Source organism: Penicillium macrosclerotiorum (assembly GCF_028827735.1).
Source record: "Penicillium macrosclerotiorum strain IBT 26536 chromosome Unknown utg000006l_segment0_segment0, whole genome shotgun sequence".
Lineage (NCBI taxonomy): Eukaryota > Fungi > Ascomycota > Eurotiomycetes > Eurotiales > Aspergillaceae > Penicillium > Penicillium macrosclerotiorum.
Genome location: NW_026643085.1, coordinates 2,891,064 through 2,912,813, shown reverse-complemented (window position 1 = coordinate 2,912,813; position 21,750 = coordinate 2,891,064). Strand labels below are relative to the sequence as shown.

Sequence of the window (21,750 nt, the reverse complement as noted above, 5' to 3'; positions counted from 1 at the left end):
AACCAAATATCGGAGAGAAGGAAGGAGAAAAAGAAAAAAAACCAAAAGCACCCCAGCTGGAAATATTCGGAAATTAAAAAAGCTCCGAGAATCCCACTTGCCTTAACGAGGCTCTACTGAAACAAAGACAAGCCCTCCTGTCGTTCCATCTGCTGAGAGTCGAAGAATCGGGGATCGAACAGGCGCTGTGAGTCCAGGTAGCACACGCCCGCGTGGAGAGCTTCCAGATGACCCGTTGATGAACGGGCCAATGAGCGGTGCGCGTGAATCAGCGTGACTCAGCACAGTGGGGAGCTGCCGTGTTGGTTTGTCCTGTTTGTCTCGCATTGGCAGCCATACTTACCAGGTGTCTAGGTCATGTGCTCTCCCGCAGCTTGAAGCTGGACCAGCTCTCTGTCGGCCTCATCACAAACACCGTCATCGCTCTTGATATCATTCTCTTTCCTCCGCCTCCCTCTCGCCCGCTTTGACACCTACCCCGGGCTGTCTACGTGGTGTTACTGTTCACCGAACATTTTATTTCGCCAATAACCCGCCTTTTGACGTCGCTCCACTGATAGGGTCAGCCCTGTCTGTCTTCGCCATGGCGTTGGATAACTACTATCGCAACAAGATTGAGGGGATGAAGCTGGAGATCATTCAGGGCCAGGCAGTCCTTCGGCGGTTAGAAGCACAGCGCAATGACTACAACTCGCGGGTGCGTCTGCTGCGGGAGGAGCTGGGTCTGCTTCAACAACCAGGCTCGTACGTTGGAGAGGTGGTGAAGGTGATGAGCACTAAGAAGGTGCTTGTGAAGGTGCACCCGGAAGGCAAATATGGTACCGTCATCCCTCTTTTCCTTACTGTGAGAAGTTTTTACGGTCTTTGGCATCGTTCTTCTCTCCTTCATTGTCCTAGTTCGGAATGCGATGTGTACTAATTCTCTGCCTCGCATCGACAGTGGTTGATATCGCCGATGGCGTGGATATTGCGAAGCTTACCGTGGGCAAACGGGTGGCTCTACTCTCAGACTCGTACAAGTTGGAAAAGATGCTGCCATCATCGGTTGATCCACTTGTATCACTGATGATGGTGGAGAAGGTGCCGGATAGTACATATGACATGATTGGTGGTCTGGATCAACAGATCAAGGAAATCAAGGAAGTGATCGAACTCGGTCTTAAGCACCCGGAGCTGTTCGAGTCGCTGGGTATCGCACAGCCAAAGGGTGTCCTGTTGTACGGGCCTCCTGGTACTGGCAAGACCCTCCTGGCCAGAGCGGTGGCCCATCATACCGACTGCCGTTTCATTCGTGTGAGCGGCTCGGAGTTAGTCCAGAAATATATCGGCGAGGGCAGTCGTATGGTACGAGAGCTGTTCGTGATGGCCCGAGAGCACGCCCCGAGTATCATCTTCATGGATGAGATCGATAGCATTGGCTCCAGCCGGATAGACTCGGCCGGATCTGGAGATTCGGAAGTGCAACGAACGATGTTGGAACTGCTAAACCAACTGGATGGCTTCGAGCCGACGAAGAATATCAAGATCATCATGGCCACGAATCGACTGGATATTCTGGATCCGGCACTGCTGCGACCTGGACGTATTGACCGGAAGATTGAGTTCCCCCCACCCTCGTGAGTGTCTCTCCCCCTCGTTTCCTCTTATCACTTGTTTGTTCCCTTGCTCTTGCGTGCTCGGAGCTTGTCCCCCCTTCCTTCTTCATCCCACTTCTGACATAGACACTGTCCATGGGATATACATTGGCTAACCCCTATATTTTTTTTCCTTTATACTGCAGCGTTGAAGCTCGTGCCGATATTCTACGGATCCACTCCCGCTCAATGAACTTGACCCGCGGCATCAATTTGACAAAGATTGCCGAGAAGATGAACGGCTGCTCTGGAGCCGAGTTGAAGGGTGTCTGCACCGAGGCGGGCATGTACGCGTTGCGCGAGCGACGGGTGCATGTTACGCAGGAGGACTTTGACTTGGCGACCGCCAAGATCCTCAACAAGCATGACGATAAGGAAGTGGCGGTCTCCAAGCTGTGGAAGTAAGCCCAGTCGGTCCTTAATGTGGCCTAAGCTGGCGGCGGACGGGAGGTTTAGATGACGATACTCGCTTTCCTCGGAAACATGGAATGATCGACGACTTGTACCACTAGTTCTAATCCTACCTTCAACCATTTTCTCCCGAATTGATATGAGATGCATTTTTTGGGGTGCCACGACGTTGTCCACGGGGGAGTGAGAAGTCTTGAATTGTTGAGCGTTGCGTCCGTACTTTTAGGCCGATGCCGCATCGGCGCCAGGAATTACCCGACTAGGACGATGAATGCAATGCAATTTCGTTAACGTGAATATGCCCGGAATAACTAATTAGTAACTAGTACATACTCACCAACTAGTTTGTTTCGGCTATTCTCTCCACTTACGATTTGTGATACCGGTGTGGGATTCTCTGGATCGCGAATCGTCTCTTGAATGCTCCGAATACCCCGGACCCCCAACCGCTCGCTGGTCTCACCGGGGCGCTGGAGTGGGACTAGCGCTGGTCCGATGCCGCCGCCATGGCGTCGACACATCTCTGGGTCCCCTCTATGACCCCCATGCAAGCCCGAGCCAATAGCCTAATAGGCCCCTTTCGTCTTGGCCACTGGGTGGGTTTGGGAGGAAGAGAGGGGGAGTGGGTGAATTCTGCGACATGGTTGCGCTGGAATGCTGAAAGAGCAATGCATTATCGTGTGGAGTATAGGCGCAGGTATTGGTACATGCTGGGGTTGCGTTGGGGAGATGGGGCCAGACGCCTGGGACGAGAGCTGAGGTAATCCGAATATCCGAATGTTTACTCGTACCTAGTAGCTACTATTACTAGGAGTAGTTGTAGGAGTAATATTAGAAGGAGTATGAGTAGTAGTGACTGTATACTACGGAATCACTCCGGAACTCACGATATGGGCTCGGGGCCTTTAGAGCGTCAGGACTACCTGGAGTCGCAGCGAACATAGGAATCCCATAGAGGAAGACTTGAACTAATTCCAACCACGTCCACCATTCTCTCCCCCCGGTTCATCAGTCGCATTAGGATATGCGGCTGTGGTCAATACAGACGGCACACTGTCTCTTCCAAGACCTTGGCGCCCTCAACACCCACAGGCTATTGCCATCGATAGGTGCCTATCCCGGACATACAGAAGATCCTAAATCAATGACTGCGCAGCGGTCCTCCCTCCCCTGGAGTCTCAAATTTAGAGCCCATGATCGACCGCAAACGCCATCATTGGGCTTGGCGTGGATCTCCCCAGCGTCGGCGGTCGCATTATCCTCGCCAGCTATGATCTTGGCAGGATTGGCATTTGGGGTCGGGCCGACGATCCTGTGGTCTTCACAACCGCATCCGGACGGGGACGAGTCGTACGGAGTCCATCCAGGCCGCCTGAGTGACGCGACTGCAGTGAGCCAGTCGAGTGCCAAGCGCCGAGGATTTTGTGTGAGAGAGGGGGAGCGGGGGCTCAGCCTCACCATTTGGCATCGAGATCTTCAGACAAAAGGGAGGTCGTTACATAGCAAGGGTCTGTCGAGCGACCGTCGATGCCGTGATCCTGCACACCAACCCCTCTGATGGTGCTGATGGGCGGAGGGGGACGACACTGATTGGAAGAACGGTCGTATCGCATGCCGGAGACCGGACCATGGCCGGTCGCTCATGGATTGAACGGGTTCTTTCTCAGGTTCAATCGGGAGATATGGGAGACATGGAGACATCCGCAGGGGGAGTGATCTTGAAGGACACAGCTATTTTGGGTTATCGGCATACTTCCGGGGGTTCATCTTTCATACTTTCCATATGTTCATACTTCATCCTTCATCCTTAAGGGTCCGCACCACAGCCCCACGCCCCAAAGCCATTGGCCCACGACTTCAGACCCCTGGTCTCGCCACTTCTACTTCGAGAAGGAAAAGAAGCAAGTGGGGTATTGGCTCTGACGCGGCCCTAAAAAACCCAGCCCGCGTGACCGGCGGATCAGTGGAGACGCTGGACGACCCTCGACAGGTTGGGGGTTGGACCCGGCTTTTGATCCGGGTCCTGGAAGGTGACAGGAATTCAAGAGGAGGAAAGACGAGGAGAGACGAGGAGGCTGGTGGAAACGGACGTTGGGAAGGCATACAGAGGAGGAAACCCCGGGACAGCCAACGTGCCGGAGTCCTGCCTACCAAAGAGGTACAACTTCCTTTGCGAGGCCTGGAAGTCACGGTGCCCCCTGTCGAAGGGTAGCCAAGTCACTTTCGCGTACTCGGTACTTGGCAGGCCCCCCCCCCCAACTTGGCCCCCCCTGCCCCTTGCCGACCGCTCCATCTCCGTCCCGCACCCTCGCCGTCGACTAGTAAGCCGGTCTGGCTTACTTGGTATTCTGCACACGCCGTCTGGGCGCAGTGTATTTCCGTGGCCCGATCCAAGAATGCCAGCGTGGACTCGAATCGGCCCACTGATCGGCCTCAACGAGATAGTGCTGTTTTGGTTCTTTTGTTCCTTTTGTTCCTTTTTTCCTTTTTTTTTTTTTTTTTTTTTCCCTTCCTCATCTTAGGATGATGCCTCTCTCTTGGCGTAGCATAATGCATGGACAGAGGAGAAGGGGTATCTGTGGCCTACGAGGATCCCTGGTCGAAGAACACGATCTCTTGAAGTATATAAAGTCGACCATCAGCCCCGGACTTGCTGCATTCGGCCCTTCCGCCATCGCCACGTCTTTTGACCGACAGTTAAAGGACCACTGAAGAACACGGAACACGAAGTACCGGTACTTCTGATCGGATTTCTCTTCTTTCCTTCTGCCCTTCTCCCATTTGAGTAACTCTTATCATTACTCAATTGAATGATCCAATCCGTCCGCGGCGCCGACTCCACCCCGGATCTCAATTTCCGTCTCCACCGGAGCTTCGTTGGGGGTTCATCGCGCTCATTGCGGAGATAATTCGCCTGTGGCCTGACTCTGACGTTCACCCTCAACCCGAGTCCCTCGAGTCCCTCTTTAAACCCTGGCCGCCATCCATGATTCTGTGATCGTCCCTTTGTTGGCATTTGATTCCTCTTCCCTTTCCAACCCCCTCCCCCCAAAAGTGGATCTGCCCCGATTCCTACCCTCCGAAACTATATAAAACTATACAAAACCCACGTTCCTTCCCTTCCCCCCGGACTATGTCCGACGACTTGTGGCTTTCTTTGGTTTCTGCAATTAGTCCCTCCGTCGACGCTATGCCGGCTGTTCTCCAATCCACGATCCACCTGCTCGAATCCGAGCTGGTTAAGGCGCGCGCTGCCCTCCAAGAAATTCAACCCCATACGCCGCTCTTGCGAATTGGCGATGAGGTCGCCGTCGGCGCGATGGCCGCCTACCGTCAGAACCTGATCGGCCGCGCCCCCGACTTCTACGGCTCTCGTCGCTTGACCGCGAAGGAACTGGGCCTGGAACCCATTCGTCAGGAGTGCTACCAGCAGCCCGTGCCAGAGCCCATTCCCGAGCCTGCGCCCATAGCCGCACCCGCACGACGGACACCACTCGAAGAGATGCTCACCAATAGCTTGATCCTCGACCATATGGCCCCTTATCTTTCCATTCCCTCCTTGGTCGCGTTAGCTTCCACATCGCGCTTGCTCTATAACATGATCACCACAACCCCATATGTATTCCGCCACGTCGATCTGACCCGGTGCGCAGGCGCCCAGCTGCCGAAGAAACGGTCCAAGGAAGACGATCTGCGAACCGAAGATGAAATTTACTCTGCTCCCGTTCGACGGATCTTTTCGAGCCTGGAAAAGCGATGCATTCTACAAGATGTGCGCACGTTGGTACTGGATGGCCTGTCCGTTCCCGCCGACTTGGTCGCCGATATCATCCTGTCGGACCGATTCAATGTCAACATTCTATCTATTCGCGAGTGCAAGCACCTCAACGAGCGTAAACTGATGCAGGTCATTCAACACGCCGTGCGACCCACCCGCCCCAAGGGGACCCCAAAAATCAAAGGCATCTATCACTTCTCGCCCATTCAAGCTCCTTCCCGAGCTGCCGTGCGGCGACGCTATCGCGACTGGTGGGGCTCTCGACTGGGTACGCAGTCTCGAAGCCTGAGCCAGAGCTCCTCTGCCAGCTCCTCTGATAACGAAGACGAGGGACCGACTGTTTCATCCAGACGTCAGCAAAATGAATGGTATCGCCCATCGGGCAAGCTTGTGAAACATAGTGTGGAAGAGGGTTGGGCGCAAACTCTACAGAAGTGCGAAGGTATCATAGCCTTTGACGCTGTGCTGTGCCGTGGGCCACGGCACGATATTAACCTATATTCCGCCAACGAGAATCATCCTGCTCCAGAGGCTTCTTTCCTGGGCCCTGCCGTGGCTACTGTAGCCCTCGGACCCCGTGGCTGTGATGGATGTCACAGTTCCCCCGAAGGCCCAGCCATCTGGGGCCAGTCTGCAGACGTGGAGTTCCCCTTGCTCGGACCCGTGCCTCTGCACGTATCGAACACTGTGGCGGCCAAGCGCCCCGAGTTGATTCCAGGAAAACACCCGGTTTTGATTGCCCGATGCACGGACTGCCTGACTGATCGCTGGTGCCACCGGTGCAACAAGTGGTTCTGCGACAACTGTCTACCGAACCCACAGCATGTGCAGGTCAATTTATCTCCGCATCAGACCGCTGTCCGTCCGCCTCAGAGCCAACTCCATGATGCGATACCCAATGATCGAGAGGTACGTCAAAAAAAGGCTTGTGTATATTTTCTTTTTCTTGGTATTGACATATTAACCAGGCGCTTGAACGAGGGGTCAGCAAAGACTGCTGGGAGTGTGGCCCAACTGTAAATGACCCTAGCTTTGATATCCAATAACTCTCCATCTTTTGTTTTCTAACATATTCATCTCTAGTGCGCCTCATGCAAACGAGACTGTCAACACACCTGCCAGAGCTGCCAGGGCGATTATTGCATCGAACATAATGAAGGGTGCTCCGCAACCATGGTAAGCTAATTCTACTCCTCGTTCATCGAGGTCACTCACCTCTTGGGGAAAGAGGCTTCCGTGGCTAATCAGGGATCCTTGTATAGTGTGACTGGTGTAACACCAGTTCTCGCCACCGGATGCGGAGTTTCCACTAGTGCTTAATGCGCTGTCGAGCAAAGGCTTCCTGTGTTTCAAAGCCAAGCATTTTTTCCTCGGTCTTCTGCTTTTGCTGCTTTACTTTTGTTTATACCCGTACCTCTCTACTCCACGTCTCCCAGTGCTTGGGTGGTTTTGTTCTGTTTTGATTTTCTTGATTTCCGATACCATCTGCGTTGAAACTGGTGCGACTATTCAAGCACACATCTGATTGGGCAAAATGCTGAAGAAAACTACACTGTTCTGGTTGATTATGGACGCATGAGTATCCACATCACTCATCATCAAGTATACATCCCGGTCCTCCGCCTCTTTACTAGTTTTCTAGTCCTTTGGTACGTGATGACGTAGATCCTAACTGTCAAAAGTAGCAAATGAGAGAACGAAACTTCAACCCAAGACAATCCAAAATTGGTCAGCTAAATAAAATCCATCTATCCGAAAACACTGAAAATATGCAATATGACTTCGAATCCAAACCATGGATGGCATCTTGGTGGGTTTCAGGCGATGTACCGGTTGAGGGCTAGTAGCTTAGAAATGGCCAAGGCGCGTGTGGGGTCGCGGGGAGTCTTCCAGAACTTCCGAAGAGCTTCCCGCTCCACCTATAAATCTCCAACCGCCATGTTCTGTGCCCGACTCCTTCGATCTCCACCATGGCGGAGAATACCTTGAGCTGGTCTGCCCAGCTGATAGTCGCCGCGCCGCAGCGCGGTCCTCGACTGCCAGGGGACAAAATTATCCTGCCGCAATCCGCGCTCGAGCAGCTGTTGGCAGCGGCGCCTATGCAAGCGATATCCGCAAACCCTCGCGTGCACACTTCCAGCTTCGACCCCTTCAACCCGCACACCTTCGCCGCCGAATCTCGGGCACGCCAGCAGATCGAGGAGCGCCAACAGCAGCTCCCCCACCCCCTTACCTTCCGGATCGTGAACCCCGCAAACGATCGGTTCGTCTATGCGGGCATCCGCGAGTTCTCCGCCGCAGAGAGCGAGGTGGCACTGAGCACGATTCTGCGGGAATCGCTGGGAATTTCGGAGGAGGATTTCGCACCACATGAAAATGGCGAAAACCCGAATATGCAGATCGATGGCGAAGGAGAGGCGCCTAGGACTAGGGCCGGGCCTGTAGTCACCGTACATGCGAAACAGCTACCGAAAGGCACGTACGTTCGACTCCGACCGCTTGAGGCAGGCTATGACCCGGAGGATTGGAAGGCGCTTCTAGAGCGACATTTGCGAGACAATTTCACGACGCTGACAATGGGCGAGATTCTGACCGTCCCCGGGACTCGGAGCGAATCGTTCCGCTTTCTGCTGGACAAGGTGTATCCGGAGGGAGACGGAATTTGCGTGGTGGACACTGATCTGGAGGTTGACATTGTGGCTTTGTCCGAGGAACAGGCGCGAGAAACCTTACAGAAACGATTAGAACGCGCAGCGCGAGCGCCGGGAACGTCGAGCGGCAGCTCGGTGGGCGGAGTGATTGCTCTAGGAGAAGAAGTGGTAGCCCAAGTGCTCCCAGGAGAATATGTGGACTATGAACTTCGAGAGTGGGACCGTGACAAGACTGTCCAGGTTGAGCTCTCGACGGACGATGATTCGGCGTGTCTTTTTGCCAGTCCATTTGGGGCTCGTCAAAGAGGGCATCCACGGCGGGACGTCTATGTGTGGGGGAATTTCTCTACCCAATTCCCCAAGCGATTGTCGATTCGACCCACCAATGTGGCTCTTGAGGGCGCAGAATCCCTCTATATCACAGTTCACGCCAACCAACGAGCCTCAACCCCCGAGAATTCGGCTTCACAATCACCAGCAAAGTACCACCTGCAAGTCATCACTCGTGAGTCCGATATCGAAGAAACGCAGGTGGAAGAAGAAGGAACACATGAGCCGGGCGATGTCCAATGTCAGAACTGCCAGCAGTGGGTGCCCGAGCGGACCCTCGTTCTTCATGAGAACTTTTGTCTTCGGAACAACGTGGTCTGTCCGCAGTGTCGTAATGTCTTTCAGAAGCGCTCGCCCGAGTGGCAGAATCACTGGCACTGCCCGTCTGATTCCTCCTTTGGCAACGACGCCGATAGCAAAGCCAGCCATGATTTGATCTTCCATGCCTCTCTTGACTGTCCGGATTGCCCAGCTCAGTTCGAGGGCCTTCCCGCTCTTGCTCAGCACCGAACGACCGACTGTCCAGGGAAGCTGATCCTCTGCCAATTCTGCCATTTGCTTGTACCGCAACAAGGCGATTCGGATCCAGACATCCATGATCCTGAAGTCATAGTCTCTGGGCTAACACCCCATGAAATTTCAGACGGAGGACGCACCACAGAGTGCCATCTCTGTGGCAAGATCGTTCGCCTCCGAGACATGAACACCCATCTACGGCATCACGATCTCAAGCGTGTTTCACGCCCACTGCCACGAATCTGCCTGAACCAAAACTGCGGCCGCACCCTCGTCAGTGGCGCCAACCAGTCCCTAGGCCTGTGCAATATCTGCTTTGGGCCCCTGTATGTGGACACATATGACCCAGAGGGCAAGGCGCTGCGACGACGTATCGAACGACGATATCTGTCGCAGCTGATGACCGGCTGCGGCAAGCCATGGTGCCAGAACCAGTACTGCAAGACGGGCAAGACGAAGACCCAATCCAGTGCGCCCGCGCCAATGGGCGTGGCTGATATCATGAGAGTAACGCGGCCGCTAATCGATGCGATCAATGTCAGCCCAGACGTCGCCAATACGGCACCGTTCTACCTCTGCACCGACGAAGCAGGACAACAGCGCCGCACGCTGGCCGAGATGATTTCGGCGCAGGGCGCGACGGGCGAGGAGAAAGCGTATGATCTGGCATGGTGTGTGGCCGGCGCCGAGGCCGCTGGAGGCGATTTTGAGAAGACACGAGAATGGTTGGCTAAGTGGGCTCCGGTCCAGGGTGAAGTAGTCGGATGATGGTATTTGCAAATAGAATATACAGGGCCGTTGTGTTTTGGAGGCCTGGGGGTCCATAGGGATAGGGAGAGGTGAGGGGGAGTGTTGGATTATACAAGAGAGTGATTATCGTTTACGGGATAGAGCAGCGCCCACGAGTCTAATAATGAATGCATGATGTGATGACATATATAACACAGGTCGAGTCTCGTAATATTCATGATCAGATGCAACGCACTGCTAGGAGCAAAGTTTCCTAAGTAGTCTGCCGCAGCCGGGAACAAAGGAGTTAAAAAAGGGAGTAACAGAAGTGGATTGTAAACCACGCCATCTGCAACAAAAGTAAAATGCAGGAGGCTACGCTGTAAAAGAAGAGGAAAAATTAAGAGCTGCCGGGAGGAGGCTTTATTGATTTCCCTTAGGCAGCACCCGTCTTCGCGGCCAGCGTTCCGGTGCCCCGCGAGGAGAAAATGCCCATGATGCCGAAGACGACGTAGAACAAGGCCAGCGGATAAGCCACCAACCCCCTCATCCCGCTCATGCGTGCCACGGCGCAGAACATGCCTGAGGAGCTGTAGGTGCACCAACCAACAGCAGCCGTAGTCAAGAGGTAACCAAACATGGTGTCCATGGGGATGAGAATGCCGATGAGCGCCGTGAGAACCAGTGGCAGGAAGCAGTAGCCCAGGACACTGGCAGAACGGGGGAAAGTCAAAGTCGCTGAGAAATGGCCAGCTGCGGAGGCGCCGGACAAGGAGGGCTTGTGGTGAGGGTTGTAGTTTGTGGGATCGGCAGCGTTCGGGGTAGGAGCGGTATCGAGGGCGGGTGACATCAAGCTCAGAATGAGATGGAGGGCGACGGTACCGAAAACGGCTACACCGTAGATGTAGCCATAGAAAACTTTGCCGGAGAGGAGGAGGAAGGTACCGTACAGAATGATGTAGAGGAGGGCGCCGTAGAGGTCGCTGTCGTCCATGAGGTGATTGTCGATCGAGGCGAATGGGTTCAGGACGGTTAGAGTCTGGATGAGGATGAAACCGTTAGCTTTGAGATATTATAATTTAACTTGTCTGCCAGGGTGTATCAAATTGCACTAGGTCATAGATGCTCGTGGTATCTCCAGCCTAATTCAAGTATAGTACCTGGATGGCCACACATCATGGCCTCTCACCCTGGACACTAGACTTCTTTTTCATCCATTGCCCCACTCACCTTTGTCCGAATATGCTCAAAGTTGACGCCGAGCTCCTCCAATAACGGAGGCTCGCCATCATATCCCTCCGTTCCAAAGGCGGCCAGCCAGCCTGTCCGCAATCCGCCCTGTTCACCCATCCTGCCGCTCACACCCGCTGCTGGAGATCCAAAGCCTCCATATCCACCACCAACAGGATATGCCTGCGTAGAGGGGTTTGGCGCGCTACCATAGCCAGCGCCATAAGAGGCTTGTGACGGGGTTGTGTGGCCGGAGACGGAGGAGTAGGACGAGGGGAAGAACTGGAGGTTTTGTGCGTTGCCTTGGGGTGCGTAACCCTGCTGCTGTTGTTGAGGGTAGTATTGAGCCATTGCCAGACGGTGGCGCGCGCAGGCCTATGATTCTTTGTGGTTGTAGCAGCAAAAAAAGTCCTTGCGAGAAAAGTAGGAGGGACGTGGGATGTGAGAGCTGTAGCTCGATCTGTCCAACTGGCGCCCCGAGGCTTGCTGACTCAGAACTGTCCCGGTCGTCTGGCACTCTATGGGGACGTCAACAAACACGGAAAATTACTACTATCTTGCCAATAGTTATAGTTTATTGGTTTTTTTTTAATAATTTATGGTGATGCATCTATGGGATACAACGCTCACACTGAGGAGAGAACATCGTTCATAGTAATATAACCTCGAGCAGAACACAGAATTAGACCCCTGCTAGGACCGCAGGGCTGGGAGTTTTATAGAACCGCGATCAAATTTCCAGTATCAGTCTTCCCCCCATGGAACCAAGCTTGGGATAGAGTTGAAAATATTGATAGTCCTCATACTATATTAATGGCTCTATCCTTCAAAATCAGGTTCAAATTGTCATACACTTCCTTGCAGTATGATCTCATCCTCTTGATGTTTCTCACATCTGTGGAATCATTATTTACTGGCGTTTCCTCTTCCCAAAATATCGAGAAGTATCACCAAGAGGAAGATGCAATATAGAATCTTTCAACAATAGATGAAAGACAATATACCATCCCACCAGCCCAGCGAGGAAGCAGAAGATGCCACCCGACTTCTTGAGTGCCAATGACGATGCGGAATGGCCATCCGCCTCGGCAAAATAACTGGCAGCAACAGTAAGGAAGCCAAGATCGACCAAAAAGAATACTAGGATGTAAGCAATATTGCTGGGGAGCGATGCGATAAGAAAGGTGAATACAAAAACGGTCCACAAGATCATGAAGAACCCCACCGCGTTGTTATACTGAGCCACATCATCCCCGTATGCCTGGGCCACCCCAAAAGCAGGGGTCAACAATGCCCCATAGCCAGCATAGAAAAGGCCTGGAGATAAAGAGGGTCAGAATAGTGTTTATTTTCTTGGAGCTTGAAGTATGAACTGCTCGTATTGGGACTAACCGAAGGCACTGAAAACAGTGTAGGCGAATCCGTTTCCGATCGAGAGCTCCCACTGGGCAGTAACCACCAAGCCAAAGGCAGCGATGAAGAAGAAGTTTGCAACAAATACATTGGTCGTCGTGACTCCGCGCCATTCCATCAGACTTAGTGAAAGAGTCGTCAAAGTTGTTCCGAATGCACCCAGGGCAAGTGCCGACTATAATTGAATATGAGTGGTTGTCTTGACCTTCTTGGCCTCGGTCTGCTTTTAGAAGCAATCACTTACCCCGGCACCCAAGGATTTAGGAGTCTCCGTGTGGACAGGAAGTGCGCTGCCTTGATGCTCAATGTCTATTACATCGCCGTCTTTTTGACTGCTAGGAGTACCACTAATGGCATCGTGGGACTTTTTGCTGGTCATTGTTGAGTTGAGCGGACACTGCGTCGTAAACACTCCGGATCAAGGATGATTAGAACCTGAAAAAGAATCTTATTTTAACCATATGGTATTTCTTCTTGTATAAGAGCTTCCAAAAATACTGCGATCATCTAAATAGTCTCTATCACATCATCGCCCGTCCAGATGATGAGAGGATCGTTTATCGCAGCCGATCATTGATTTACAGAAACTGGGGGGGGGGTAAATGGAACGAACATCAATTTATGAGACCATTATCGGTTTACAAATCCCATGGTTTGGGTGGACCATGCATGGCATAATCAAGCTTCTAATGACCTGCTCACCCAAGACACTTTCTGGTCCTCTAGTTCATTGCCTGGAAATACTGTGTAGCGTACTTCTCGGCCGACTCCTGTAGCCATGTCGCTCTGCCCTATAATCCCCCAGTAAATCATCTCGCTTTTGAGGTAAAGCTCGCGATATTTGACCAAAGATATGTCGTCTTGGCTGTGTAGATCAATTTTAGTGAAATAAAGGCGAATGAAGCCTAAAATATTATGACTGTTTACTACTATAGCCATTCTCTTTTCTTCTTTTACCCACCTGTATTCACATCATTGCTGCCATACTCTAAACAATGACATCCATGGAGACTATCAGCAGTCAAAGTCTTGACAATGAGATCAAGCATCTCGCTCGACTAGGCCGCTTTTCTAAACTCTAGTTTGAGCTCTGCCTTTCGGCATGGCCTGGTATGGGGGCAGCGGCTACTCTTCGGAGGAAATTCGGATCAGACTCTAGCGCCTGGTCACAATCCATCATTGGCTTGGGCTTTGCGAACACGAAAATCCCGAGATTCACAACTCTCTGTAAATCTCCCGGAGAGGTCTGGGGCCATCAGGGATGCCCTCCCCACTAAACCCAATCAGTAGCCTCTCAAAGCCTATGCGGATTGGGACTATGTGCGACTCTGTGCGTGTGGGGGACGGGACTGCCTCGATATTTCTCTTGTCTCACATGCTTTTTCTGCTCTAAAAATGCGGCAGTGGAGTCAGAGTCGAGCTAGAGTTCGCACTAAATCGAAGTTGAATTGATTTGAGGAGAATAAAGTTGAGTTGAGTTGGGCTCGTCTCCGATAACGACATGCTCAGCCAACGTGACGACACCCTATCACCTCATTATTCGGCCGACAACACGACAACTAGAACTGGCCATCACATCATTTAGCATGAGCAGCATGTCATTGAGCTATGAATTGCTCATTTGCTTGTTGGCCGATTGCCATCTTTTCTTCAAGACGTCGAGGACCCGTTATATAGTGGGATACCAGTGACCGCTCCTCCCATGTTTCCCAACAACTCAATCGTTGCTCTTTGATAGCACCATTTCACACTCAATTTCCATCGATTAAGTCCCAAAGATGGCCCAAGTCGATATTCCCGCCTCAGACCCCGCGGTCTATGCTCAATATCAGGATAAATGGGCTGCTCTGCCAGAGACGGCCGAGGCATGGCTGGCCAGAGCTCGCGCGGTGGCCGAAGTTCTGGCCCAGGATGCCGCACAGAGAGACCAAGATAACAAGTCACCTCGCGCAGAGATCTCACTGCTCAAGCATTCGGGGCTCCTCAAGTTGCTCGGGCCGAAGAAGTACGGGGGTGGAGAGCAGCCCTGGAGCGTGGGATATCAAGCAATTCGGGAAGTTGCCAAAGCAGATGGGTATGTCAAACTATGAACCTAACGCAGGGCCATCATATTACGCCGCGAGGACTGTATTTCTCACTCAGGATATTCTGGACAGGTCAATTGGCATGCTGCTCGGCTATCATCTGCTCTGGTCGACCACCGCCAATATTGTGGGCACACCAGAACAGGCCGAACGTACCCAGCAGTTAATCATCGCAAATAACTACTTTGTCGGAGGTGCCGTCAACCCTCGTGACAATGACCTCCAAATCACCTCGGATGGGGATCATCTAGTCTTCAATGGTGCCAAGCACTTCAACACCGGCGGCGTGGTTTCCGATCTGACCGTGCTGGAAGGCGTGCTGGACGGTACCGACGGCCATATCTTTGCGCTGGTGCCCACCACGCAGCCGGGAATTGAATTCGCCCATAACTGGCACAATATCGGTCTCCGCTTGACGGAATCCGGGGGCGTGAAGATAAATAATATCCGGGTGCCCTGGCAAGATGCACTAGGCTGGGATGAAGCCTTCAAGAAGCCCCGCGAGGACATTCTATTGATTCCGTTTGCCAGTCTACTTTTGCCGACGTAAGAGCTCTCATATTCTCCCTTTTCCCCATCCGTCATGTCCTTAGCATATTGAGTGCCGTCCTAATAACCCACCTTGCGTCGCTAGTATCCAATTGGTCTTTAGCAACTTTTACCTAGGAATTGCCATTGGCGCCTTGGAGTTTGCATCCAAATATACGGCATCTTCCACTCGCGCATGGCCCTTTGGAGGCGATACTAAGGATTCTGCGACCGACGAGTTCTACATCCTGGAGCGATACGGGAACTTCTTCGCTCATCTCCGGGCGGCCGAAGCCCTGGCAGATCGGGCAGGTGATCAGCTCTCAGCCCTCTATGCTCGCTACTCGACGGATCGAGCCACTCTCACCGCAGATGAGCGAGGGGAAGTTGCTGAGTGGGTTGCCAGCGTCAAAGTGGTCACCACCGATGTCGGGCTGCGCGTTTCGTCGGGAGTATTCGAGGTAACTGGGGCTCGCGCCACGGCCCTTAAGGTCGGTCTTGACCGGTTCTGGCGTGATATTAGGACGCACTCGCTACATGACCCTGTAGCGTACAAAAATCGAGAACTCGGGCGGTTTGTGCTCTTGCAGGAGTACCCCGCGCCCACTTGGTACACCTAAGTCGTAGATTCAGCTTGGAAAGCGAACTCAACCGGTTCACTAAGGCGCGAAAAAAAGCTGGGATCGTGAAATAATGAGATGAGAGCTCAATAATGCCTATGATATGATTTTTCTTGGAATACTACATCTCTTGGTTTTATTGTTCGTAATCACCTTGTTAATCGTATTTCGTATTTGTCTACTTTTGCATCTTCAAGTCTCGCCCTTTGTAGATTCTAATTTAATTTTATTTGTCGAGTGTCCAAAGTGATATTTCTATAAAAGTCTCCTTCTGAAACTCATAAAATGAGGCTTAAAATAACCTTGAATGATACTTGACTATTTAAAGGGTAATAATAGCTGATGCTACGGCGTGAACCAGAATTCTTGGTTTTGATCTAGCAGTACAGACCATGTCTAGAAAATGACTTCTCCTTATACTACTAATTCCAATCGGCTCGATAGAATAGGGCATGAACAGCCTGTAAAGATGAAATCAGTTCAAAGCATGGTCGAAGTATAAGAAGCCGAGCATGTGCCCGCAGGTGTCAGAAAAGCGGCCCCCCACGGAGATAAGCCGCCCCCCGCGCACACGATAAAGATGCCGATCCGAAATTTTCTTCGGTTTTCTTGTGGGCTCGGCCTTTACTTCCTCTGCACCTCGTCTTCGGCTTGCCTATAAGATCCTCGGGCTCTTCCTCTCAATCCCGTCACCTCTTCATCTTTATTCCAGGTCATTCTCTAGCCGCCAAGATGCCGCAGAAGGTCTATGTCACCTACAACCAGGTACGTTCGGGATCTTCTTGTTTGCCTCCTAATCTATAATCACACCACCTTGTAGCTGGATGCGCTGCTACAGGGATTTGGTGCGATGCAGATTGGCTCCACAATTTCCAAAGAGACTGGGCGAGGCTGATCAGCTCGGGGAATCTAGGTGCACAAGCTGTGCCAGCAGTCTGCAGACACTATCCTGAAGGAGTTTCACCCCAACCTGATGATTGCCATTGGCGGTGGTGGCTACGTCCCTGCTCGCATTCTCCGGTATTTCTTCACCAAACCCAAGTCGCGCACATATTGCATGAGCCCAGAAATCCATTTCTAACGGCTGCCCCGCTCTATAGATCTTTCCTCAAGCGCCCTGGTGACCCCAACATCCCCATCCAGGCCATCGGCCTCTCTCTCTACGAGGATCTTGGCCGTGGTGACCCCGAGGAGGTCCCTGGCACCAAGGTCACCCGCACCCAATGGCTGGACCTGAGCTCCCTCGAGATGGCCAACCTGATTGGCAAGAACATCCTCATCGTCGACGAGGTCGATGACACCCGCACCACTCTGGAATATGCCGTGCGGGAGCTTGAGAAGGACGTGGAGCTGGCCCAGAAGCAGCTTGGCCGTGAGGGCGAGAAGACCAACTTCTTCGTCTACGTTTTGCACGTACGTTATTTTGCCTCACGACAAAAGACCTTCCCTTATATGGCACTGATATTAACTGTCTTACTCGGAACAGAACAAGAACAAGCCCAAGAAGGGTGTCCTGCCCACCGACATGATGGACAGCGGCCGCTACCATGCTTCCGTCACCACCGACGATGTGTGGATCTGCTACCCTTGGGAGGCCAAGTAAGTTGCGCCGTGATGCTGAACCCTGAGGTCTCACCGCCACTAACACATCAATCTTCGCTTAGGGACATTGATGAGCACGACGCTTTGTCCAAGGAGAACCCGCTCATCTAAGAAGCACTTTATTAGCATCGGCGATCAGCATTTCCATTCTGCGCGGCACTCTGATACTAAAGGCGGCTTTGGGGGCCTCGATTTGGCTGCCCGTTCCCGGCGCGGAGGTAGACCTGGGCAGGTTAATTTTTTTTTACGATATCCTTCATGAATTCAAAAAATGTTTCGTTCTTGAACCTTAAATTTATCGAATCCATACTTGAGTCCTGCATGGTGGGGGGAGGGTAGCCTTGCGTATCCCGCACGCGCCCCGTTACATAGAAATCGGTTGGTGAAGGGTATCAAAAGCATGTGTATTGATGGCAAAGATAGCGATTAAGAAGCACCGTGATTTGTAATGCCGTGCCAACCCCCCTTCTCTTTCGTCACGTAACTAGATCTCGAGGCCCCGAATTCCAGGACTGCGGGGATCTGCCTCGAAAGAGGGCCACAGCCTTATTATTGTCCGCCGGGACTCATTGCCGTGGATACAAGATTTAGTCAACCTCGACCTTACCCTGACGCAACTCGATCTTGGCCTGTTCGATCTCCTTCTGCAGCTCCGCGTGGGCTTCGGGAACGTCGTTAAAGGTGAAGATGGCGAGGCCGAGTCGGCCGAGAAGGTAACATCCAAAGACGATGAGGGCCCAAAAAGGAAGCTAGAGAGTTTTCCGGAGAGGCGTGCATTAGTGTGGATTCGTTGGTTTTATGGAGACAAGGAGAGAGATGTGCAAAGTTGTCGCGACGTACCACAGGAATGATTTCAACCTGGACAGTCTCGTTCAGGGGAATGAGGCCAAGGTAAAGAGAGAGATAGAGCTATGAACACGGTCAGCGACCCTGATCGTTGGAATTTCGAAAAGTCTTCGAGATTCACTGGACTTGCGACGTACAGAGGAGACGAGGAGGAGCACGGAGATGGTCTGCTGGGCGCGCGTCATGGTGAAAGGTGAAAGCGGACTGGGGAAATTAGGTCCGAGAGGAGGATGACGAAAGAAAAGAATGGATCTCGGGGTCAGATACCAGATCCAATTGACCACAGAGGATAAAGGAGAGACGGGGGTCGAGCGAGGGCGGAGTTGGAAGGCAGAGGCCAGCTTGAGGAAGATGGAAATCCCCTGGCCCGCCGCAACCAACCAACATGTACTCCGGACATGCCTCCTACTGTTACCTAACTACCTGCAACAACCGGGAGCTATCTGGGTCATCGGAACTACAACTAGACTCGGTATTTCTATTTCATACTGTATCAAAAGGCGTATTTGCACTATCCTTGTTTTTTTCTTCTTTTTTTAAACATATTCTTTGACTCGGGTTTCCTCCATTTGCGCCATGTTCGCTCATTCTCCACATCTTACCTAAACAGGGTGGGTGCCTGAATCCACCTCAGGCAGCACTGGCCTCGATTGGCACGCTTTCAACCGTGCTTTAGCTTCTTTAGCTCGTGGGTCTCGCTTCGTGAACATCCTCAACCCCCGCCAGTCCGCAGGATTCGATGTCACCTGAGTGCCATTGTCATTGCTCTGGGTTCAATCATCTAGGCTCCCCTTGCCGCTAGTTGGGAGTTTATACCCGTCTGGGTGAAGAGCCGCACGCTCAAGTCAGTTGCAAATCAGTCTTTCAAGGCAGCTATTAGCAAACTGGAGAAACAAAATCATCCGAGATGTCTTCAACAGCTGCTATATCTACTGCGAAGGTAGCCGGAGCAGAGGCTGCTCGTCAGACCTCTATTCCAGCTAAAGGCTTCGATTTGCCTTCTACTAAGCAGGTCTTCTCGGATCTACCTGGATCGTCTTCGTCTTTGACAGCTCAAGATACCGAGACCTTGAAGGTGGGTGATCAGAAGAAGATGTTTCATGCTCTGAAAGCCATCATCGAAAGAACCGAGGAGACCGGTGAAGCTGGGAATAGCTTTGATCTCAAGGAGCTTCATGCTTCTCTAGAACTGGCCGATACACATTCACGACGGGGTCGACGAGACGCCGAGTCTCTACAGAGCGTGCTTACGATGGTAGAGCATCTCTGGGCTAGTAAATCTGAATTTCTGACTCACGCGGCGGAAGTACTGGCCAACGGGAGTCGAGAACGTAAGTGATTTGTGGTATTCTTTTCCACTTTTGCTAGATATATCAAAATATATTAACTCTTTCCAGCGTCGTGGCGGGTTCCCATCGGCCAGTCTGGCATTTTAAAATTCTTCTTGGAGATCATTTCCTCAAAAAACGACGTCGAAGCCGGATTGTTGTTGCACTCGTTGCGCTTGGTTGGCAATTCTTGTGCTGACACGGGTATGTTGGAGTCCCTTTGGGTTTTATAACAGCATGTGTCCGTCTCTGACAGTCTTGCAGATGAAAACAGAGAGGTTGTCATTAACGGAAACTATACTCTGGCTATTATTCGGCAGTTTCTCAACCCAGACCTGGTTCATGTCGCAATTCCAGTGATCTATAATATCTGCATGGACTACGGTAAGAACCCTACCCATCCCATTGGACTAATCCATGTAGAATCTACATGAAGTATTGACCAGATTATTCATAGAGCCTGCCCACGTTCAAATGGCTGCGAATAGAACAGCGTACATCATCTTGAAGTTACTCAAAGAAGGTGCCATTCAAAACAACAGCGCATTGCTAAGCTTCTCTTATGACCTTATTGAATTGGCCTCTGAGCAGGGTATGGTGCATTTCAATTCATCTTTTGTTGAAAAAATATCAAGCTAACTAGCATGACAATGAGAACAGCTCAGGGAATCGAGAACTCCCCAGATGGAACCATTTGGCTCCTGACGACCCTCGCTCTAGATGAGGACATTCTGTTCGAACATTACTCATCCCTGGTGAATTCTCTCTCCATGTATTTGGAAAAGGAACGTTTCCAGAATGCTTGTATCTCAAACAGTATGGTGGAAGGGGTATTGTCTGTTCTCCGACGATCTTTCTCCATCGAAGTTGATGAATCCTCGAAAGAAGATATCCAAACTCTTGCTCAGGTTCGTATCAAGATCAACCAGGCCTTAGCAGAGATCTCGGCTTCCCCATCGTTTGCCGAGCATTACCCGCTTGACTCTGCCCTTGCACATGCCCTCAAGTCCTGGGTTATCGCAAAAGAGGACCAGCTTCAAATATGTGCATGCGTTATGCTTGGAAATTTGGCTCGATCTGACCAAGTCTGTCAAGTTATGGTCCGGGATCTTAAAATTCACGAGGAATTGATCTCAGTTCTCAAAAGTGATGCCCGCGGTGCCGTTCTTCATTCGGTCCTCGGATTCTTGAAAAACCTGGCAATCGCCAGTGATAACCGCCCCATTCTTGGTGAAGCTGGGATAATTCCTGCCGTTTCTACCTTGTGGGCATTCGAGTCCGTTCCACAGGTTCAGTTTTCGGCTGCAACGATTGCTCGCCAGGTGACCATTTCCTCCATGGAAAATATCGCGCGGCTGCTGGCTCCGCTCTCGGAAGACCCAGATTCTCCTGCAAATAGGCGAACGTACCTCTCCCTTCTTCTATCGCTTTTTGAAAAGACAGATAACTCGCCCATCAAGATCGAAATTGGCCGTACTGTGGCTTCTATCTGTCGAACAGTCAGCCCTCAAGCTCAAGAGGGTGGAGAAGTAGCGGCTTCTCTACTGAATAAGCTATACGGGTTGCATGAGGGTGTTGCCCGTCCGATTGGGGCTATGATCACTCAATCCCAGTGGCCCGTCGTTCGAAGTGAAGGGTGGTTTGCTTTGGCTCTGATGGCAAGCAGCCAGGCAGGATGTGCTGCTGTTGTGGACTGCTTGCAGAATGAGGAGATAATGAACCTCCTCAAAACAACTTTGAGTGGCGGGGCTTCGGAGTCGGACCAAACTGGGGAAATAAACGTTTCTCAGGTGGCTAAAGACCGTGATAATACGTTTGTGTTGGTCCAGGAGCTGTTAAAGAATGGGGTGAGTTTTCTGCTGATTTGGCTGTTTTATTTTCGGGGCAAAAAGCATAATATACTAATTCACCATCAATGGTCAATAGTCCGGCGCACTTCCCGAAGGTTATCGAGGGACATTAGAAGATTTGGTGAATGATAATGCTTCACAGCATTTGAAAAGGATCCAGAATGCTTAGACTAACGGAACACAAACTTTTTTATAGAAGA

The 21,750-nt window shown here is 51.8% G+C and overlaps 9 protein-coding genes across 9 annotated transcripts; 6 read left to right on the top strand and 3 right to left on the bottom strand.

The window, feature by feature from the left end:
* Positions 1-583: 583 nt before the first annotated feature.
* On the top strand, positions 584-2,039 carry N7462_006332 (proteasome regulatory particle base subunit RPT6; the record flags this gene model as incomplete). Its single annotated transcript, XM_057078050.1, has 3 exons — positions 584-860; positions 941-1,616; positions 1,781-2,039. 3 exons carry the CDS (start codon positions 584-586, stop codon positions 2,037-2,039), a joined length of 1,212 nt encoding a protein of 403 aa, XP_056933630.1.
* A 3,139-nt stretch (positions 2,040-5,178) lies between these two features.
* N7462_006331 (uncharacterized protein) lies at positions 5,179-6,869 on the top strand (the record flags this gene model as incomplete). The annotated part of the gene is made up of 2 exons (XM_057078049.1): positions 5,179-6,732; positions 6,792-6,869. 2 exons carry the CDS (start codon positions 5,179-5,181, stop codon positions 6,867-6,869), a joined length of 1,632 nt encoding a protein of 543 aa, XP_056933629.1.
* Positions 6,870-7,793: 924 nt separating this feature from the next.
* On the top strand, positions 7,794-10,088 carry N7462_006330 (putative ubiquitin fusion degradation protein (Ufd1); the record flags this gene model as incomplete). The annotated part of the gene is made up of 1 exon (XM_057078048.1): positions 7,794-10,088. The coding sequence occupies one exon, from the start codon at positions 7,794-7,796 to the stop codon at positions 10,086-10,088; it is 2,295 nt and encodes a 764-aa protein (XP_056933628.1).
* A 397-nt stretch (positions 10,089-10,485) lies between these two features.
* Positions 10,486-11,630, bottom strand: N7462_006329 (transporter YIP1; the record flags this gene model as incomplete). Its single annotated transcript, XM_057078047.1, has 2 exons — positions 10,486-11,088; positions 11,280-11,630. The coding sequence occupies 2 exons, from the start codon at positions 11,628-11,630 to the stop codon at positions 10,486-10,488; spliced, it is 954 nt and encodes a 317-aa protein (XP_056933627.1).
* Positions 11,631-12,666: 1,036 nt separating this feature from the next.
* On the bottom strand, positions 12,667-13,071 carry N7462_006328 (uncharacterized protein; the record flags this gene model as incomplete). The annotated part of the gene is made up of 2 exons (XM_057078046.1): positions 12,667-12,867; positions 12,937-13,071. 2 exons carry the CDS (start codon positions 13,069-13,071, stop codon positions 12,667-12,669), a joined length of 336 nt encoding a protein of 111 aa, XP_056933626.1.
* Positions 13,072-14,470: 1,399 nt separating this feature from the next.
* Positions 14,471-15,924, top strand: N7462_006327 (thermophilic desulfurizing enzyme family protein; the record flags this gene model as incomplete). The annotated part of the gene is made up of 3 exons (XM_057078045.1): positions 14,471-14,766; positions 14,849-15,322; positions 15,411-15,924. The coding sequence occupies 3 exons, from the start codon at positions 14,471-14,473 to the stop codon at positions 15,922-15,924; spliced, it is 1,284 nt and encodes a 427-aa protein (XP_056933625.1).
* A 732-nt stretch (positions 15,925-16,656) lies between these two features.
* N7462_006326 (xanthine phosphoribosyltransferase) lies at positions 16,657-17,637 on the top strand (the record flags this gene model as incomplete). The annotated part of the gene is made up of 5 exons (XM_057078044.1): positions 16,657-16,689; positions 16,838-16,944; positions 17,025-17,337; positions 17,411-17,523; positions 17,589-17,637. 5 exons carry the CDS (start codon positions 16,657-16,659, stop codon positions 17,635-17,637), a joined length of 615 nt encoding a protein of 204 aa, XP_056933624.1.
* A 476-nt stretch (positions 17,638-18,113) lies between these two features.
* Positions 18,114-18,557, bottom strand: N7462_006325 (dolichol-phosphate mannosyltransferase subunit 3; the record flags this gene model as incomplete). Its single annotated transcript, XM_057078043.1, has 3 exons — positions 18,114-18,275; positions 18,367-18,435; positions 18,510-18,557. 3 exons carry the CDS (start codon positions 18,555-18,557, stop codon positions 18,114-18,116), a joined length of 279 nt encoding a protein of 92 aa, XP_056933623.1.
* A 722-nt stretch (positions 18,558-19,279) lies between these two features.
* On the top strand, positions 19,280-21,719 carry N7462_006324 (uncharacterized protein; the record flags this gene model as incomplete). The annotated part of the gene is made up of 6 exons (XM_057078042.1): positions 19,280-19,703; positions 19,770-19,904; positions 19,965-20,084; positions 20,158-20,292; positions 20,361-21,547; positions 21,627-21,719. The coding sequence occupies 6 exons, from the start codon at positions 19,280-19,282 to the stop codon at positions 21,717-21,719; spliced, it is 2,094 nt and encodes a 697-aa protein (XP_056933622.1).
* Between the last annotated feature and the right edge of the window lie 31 nt (positions 21,720-21,750).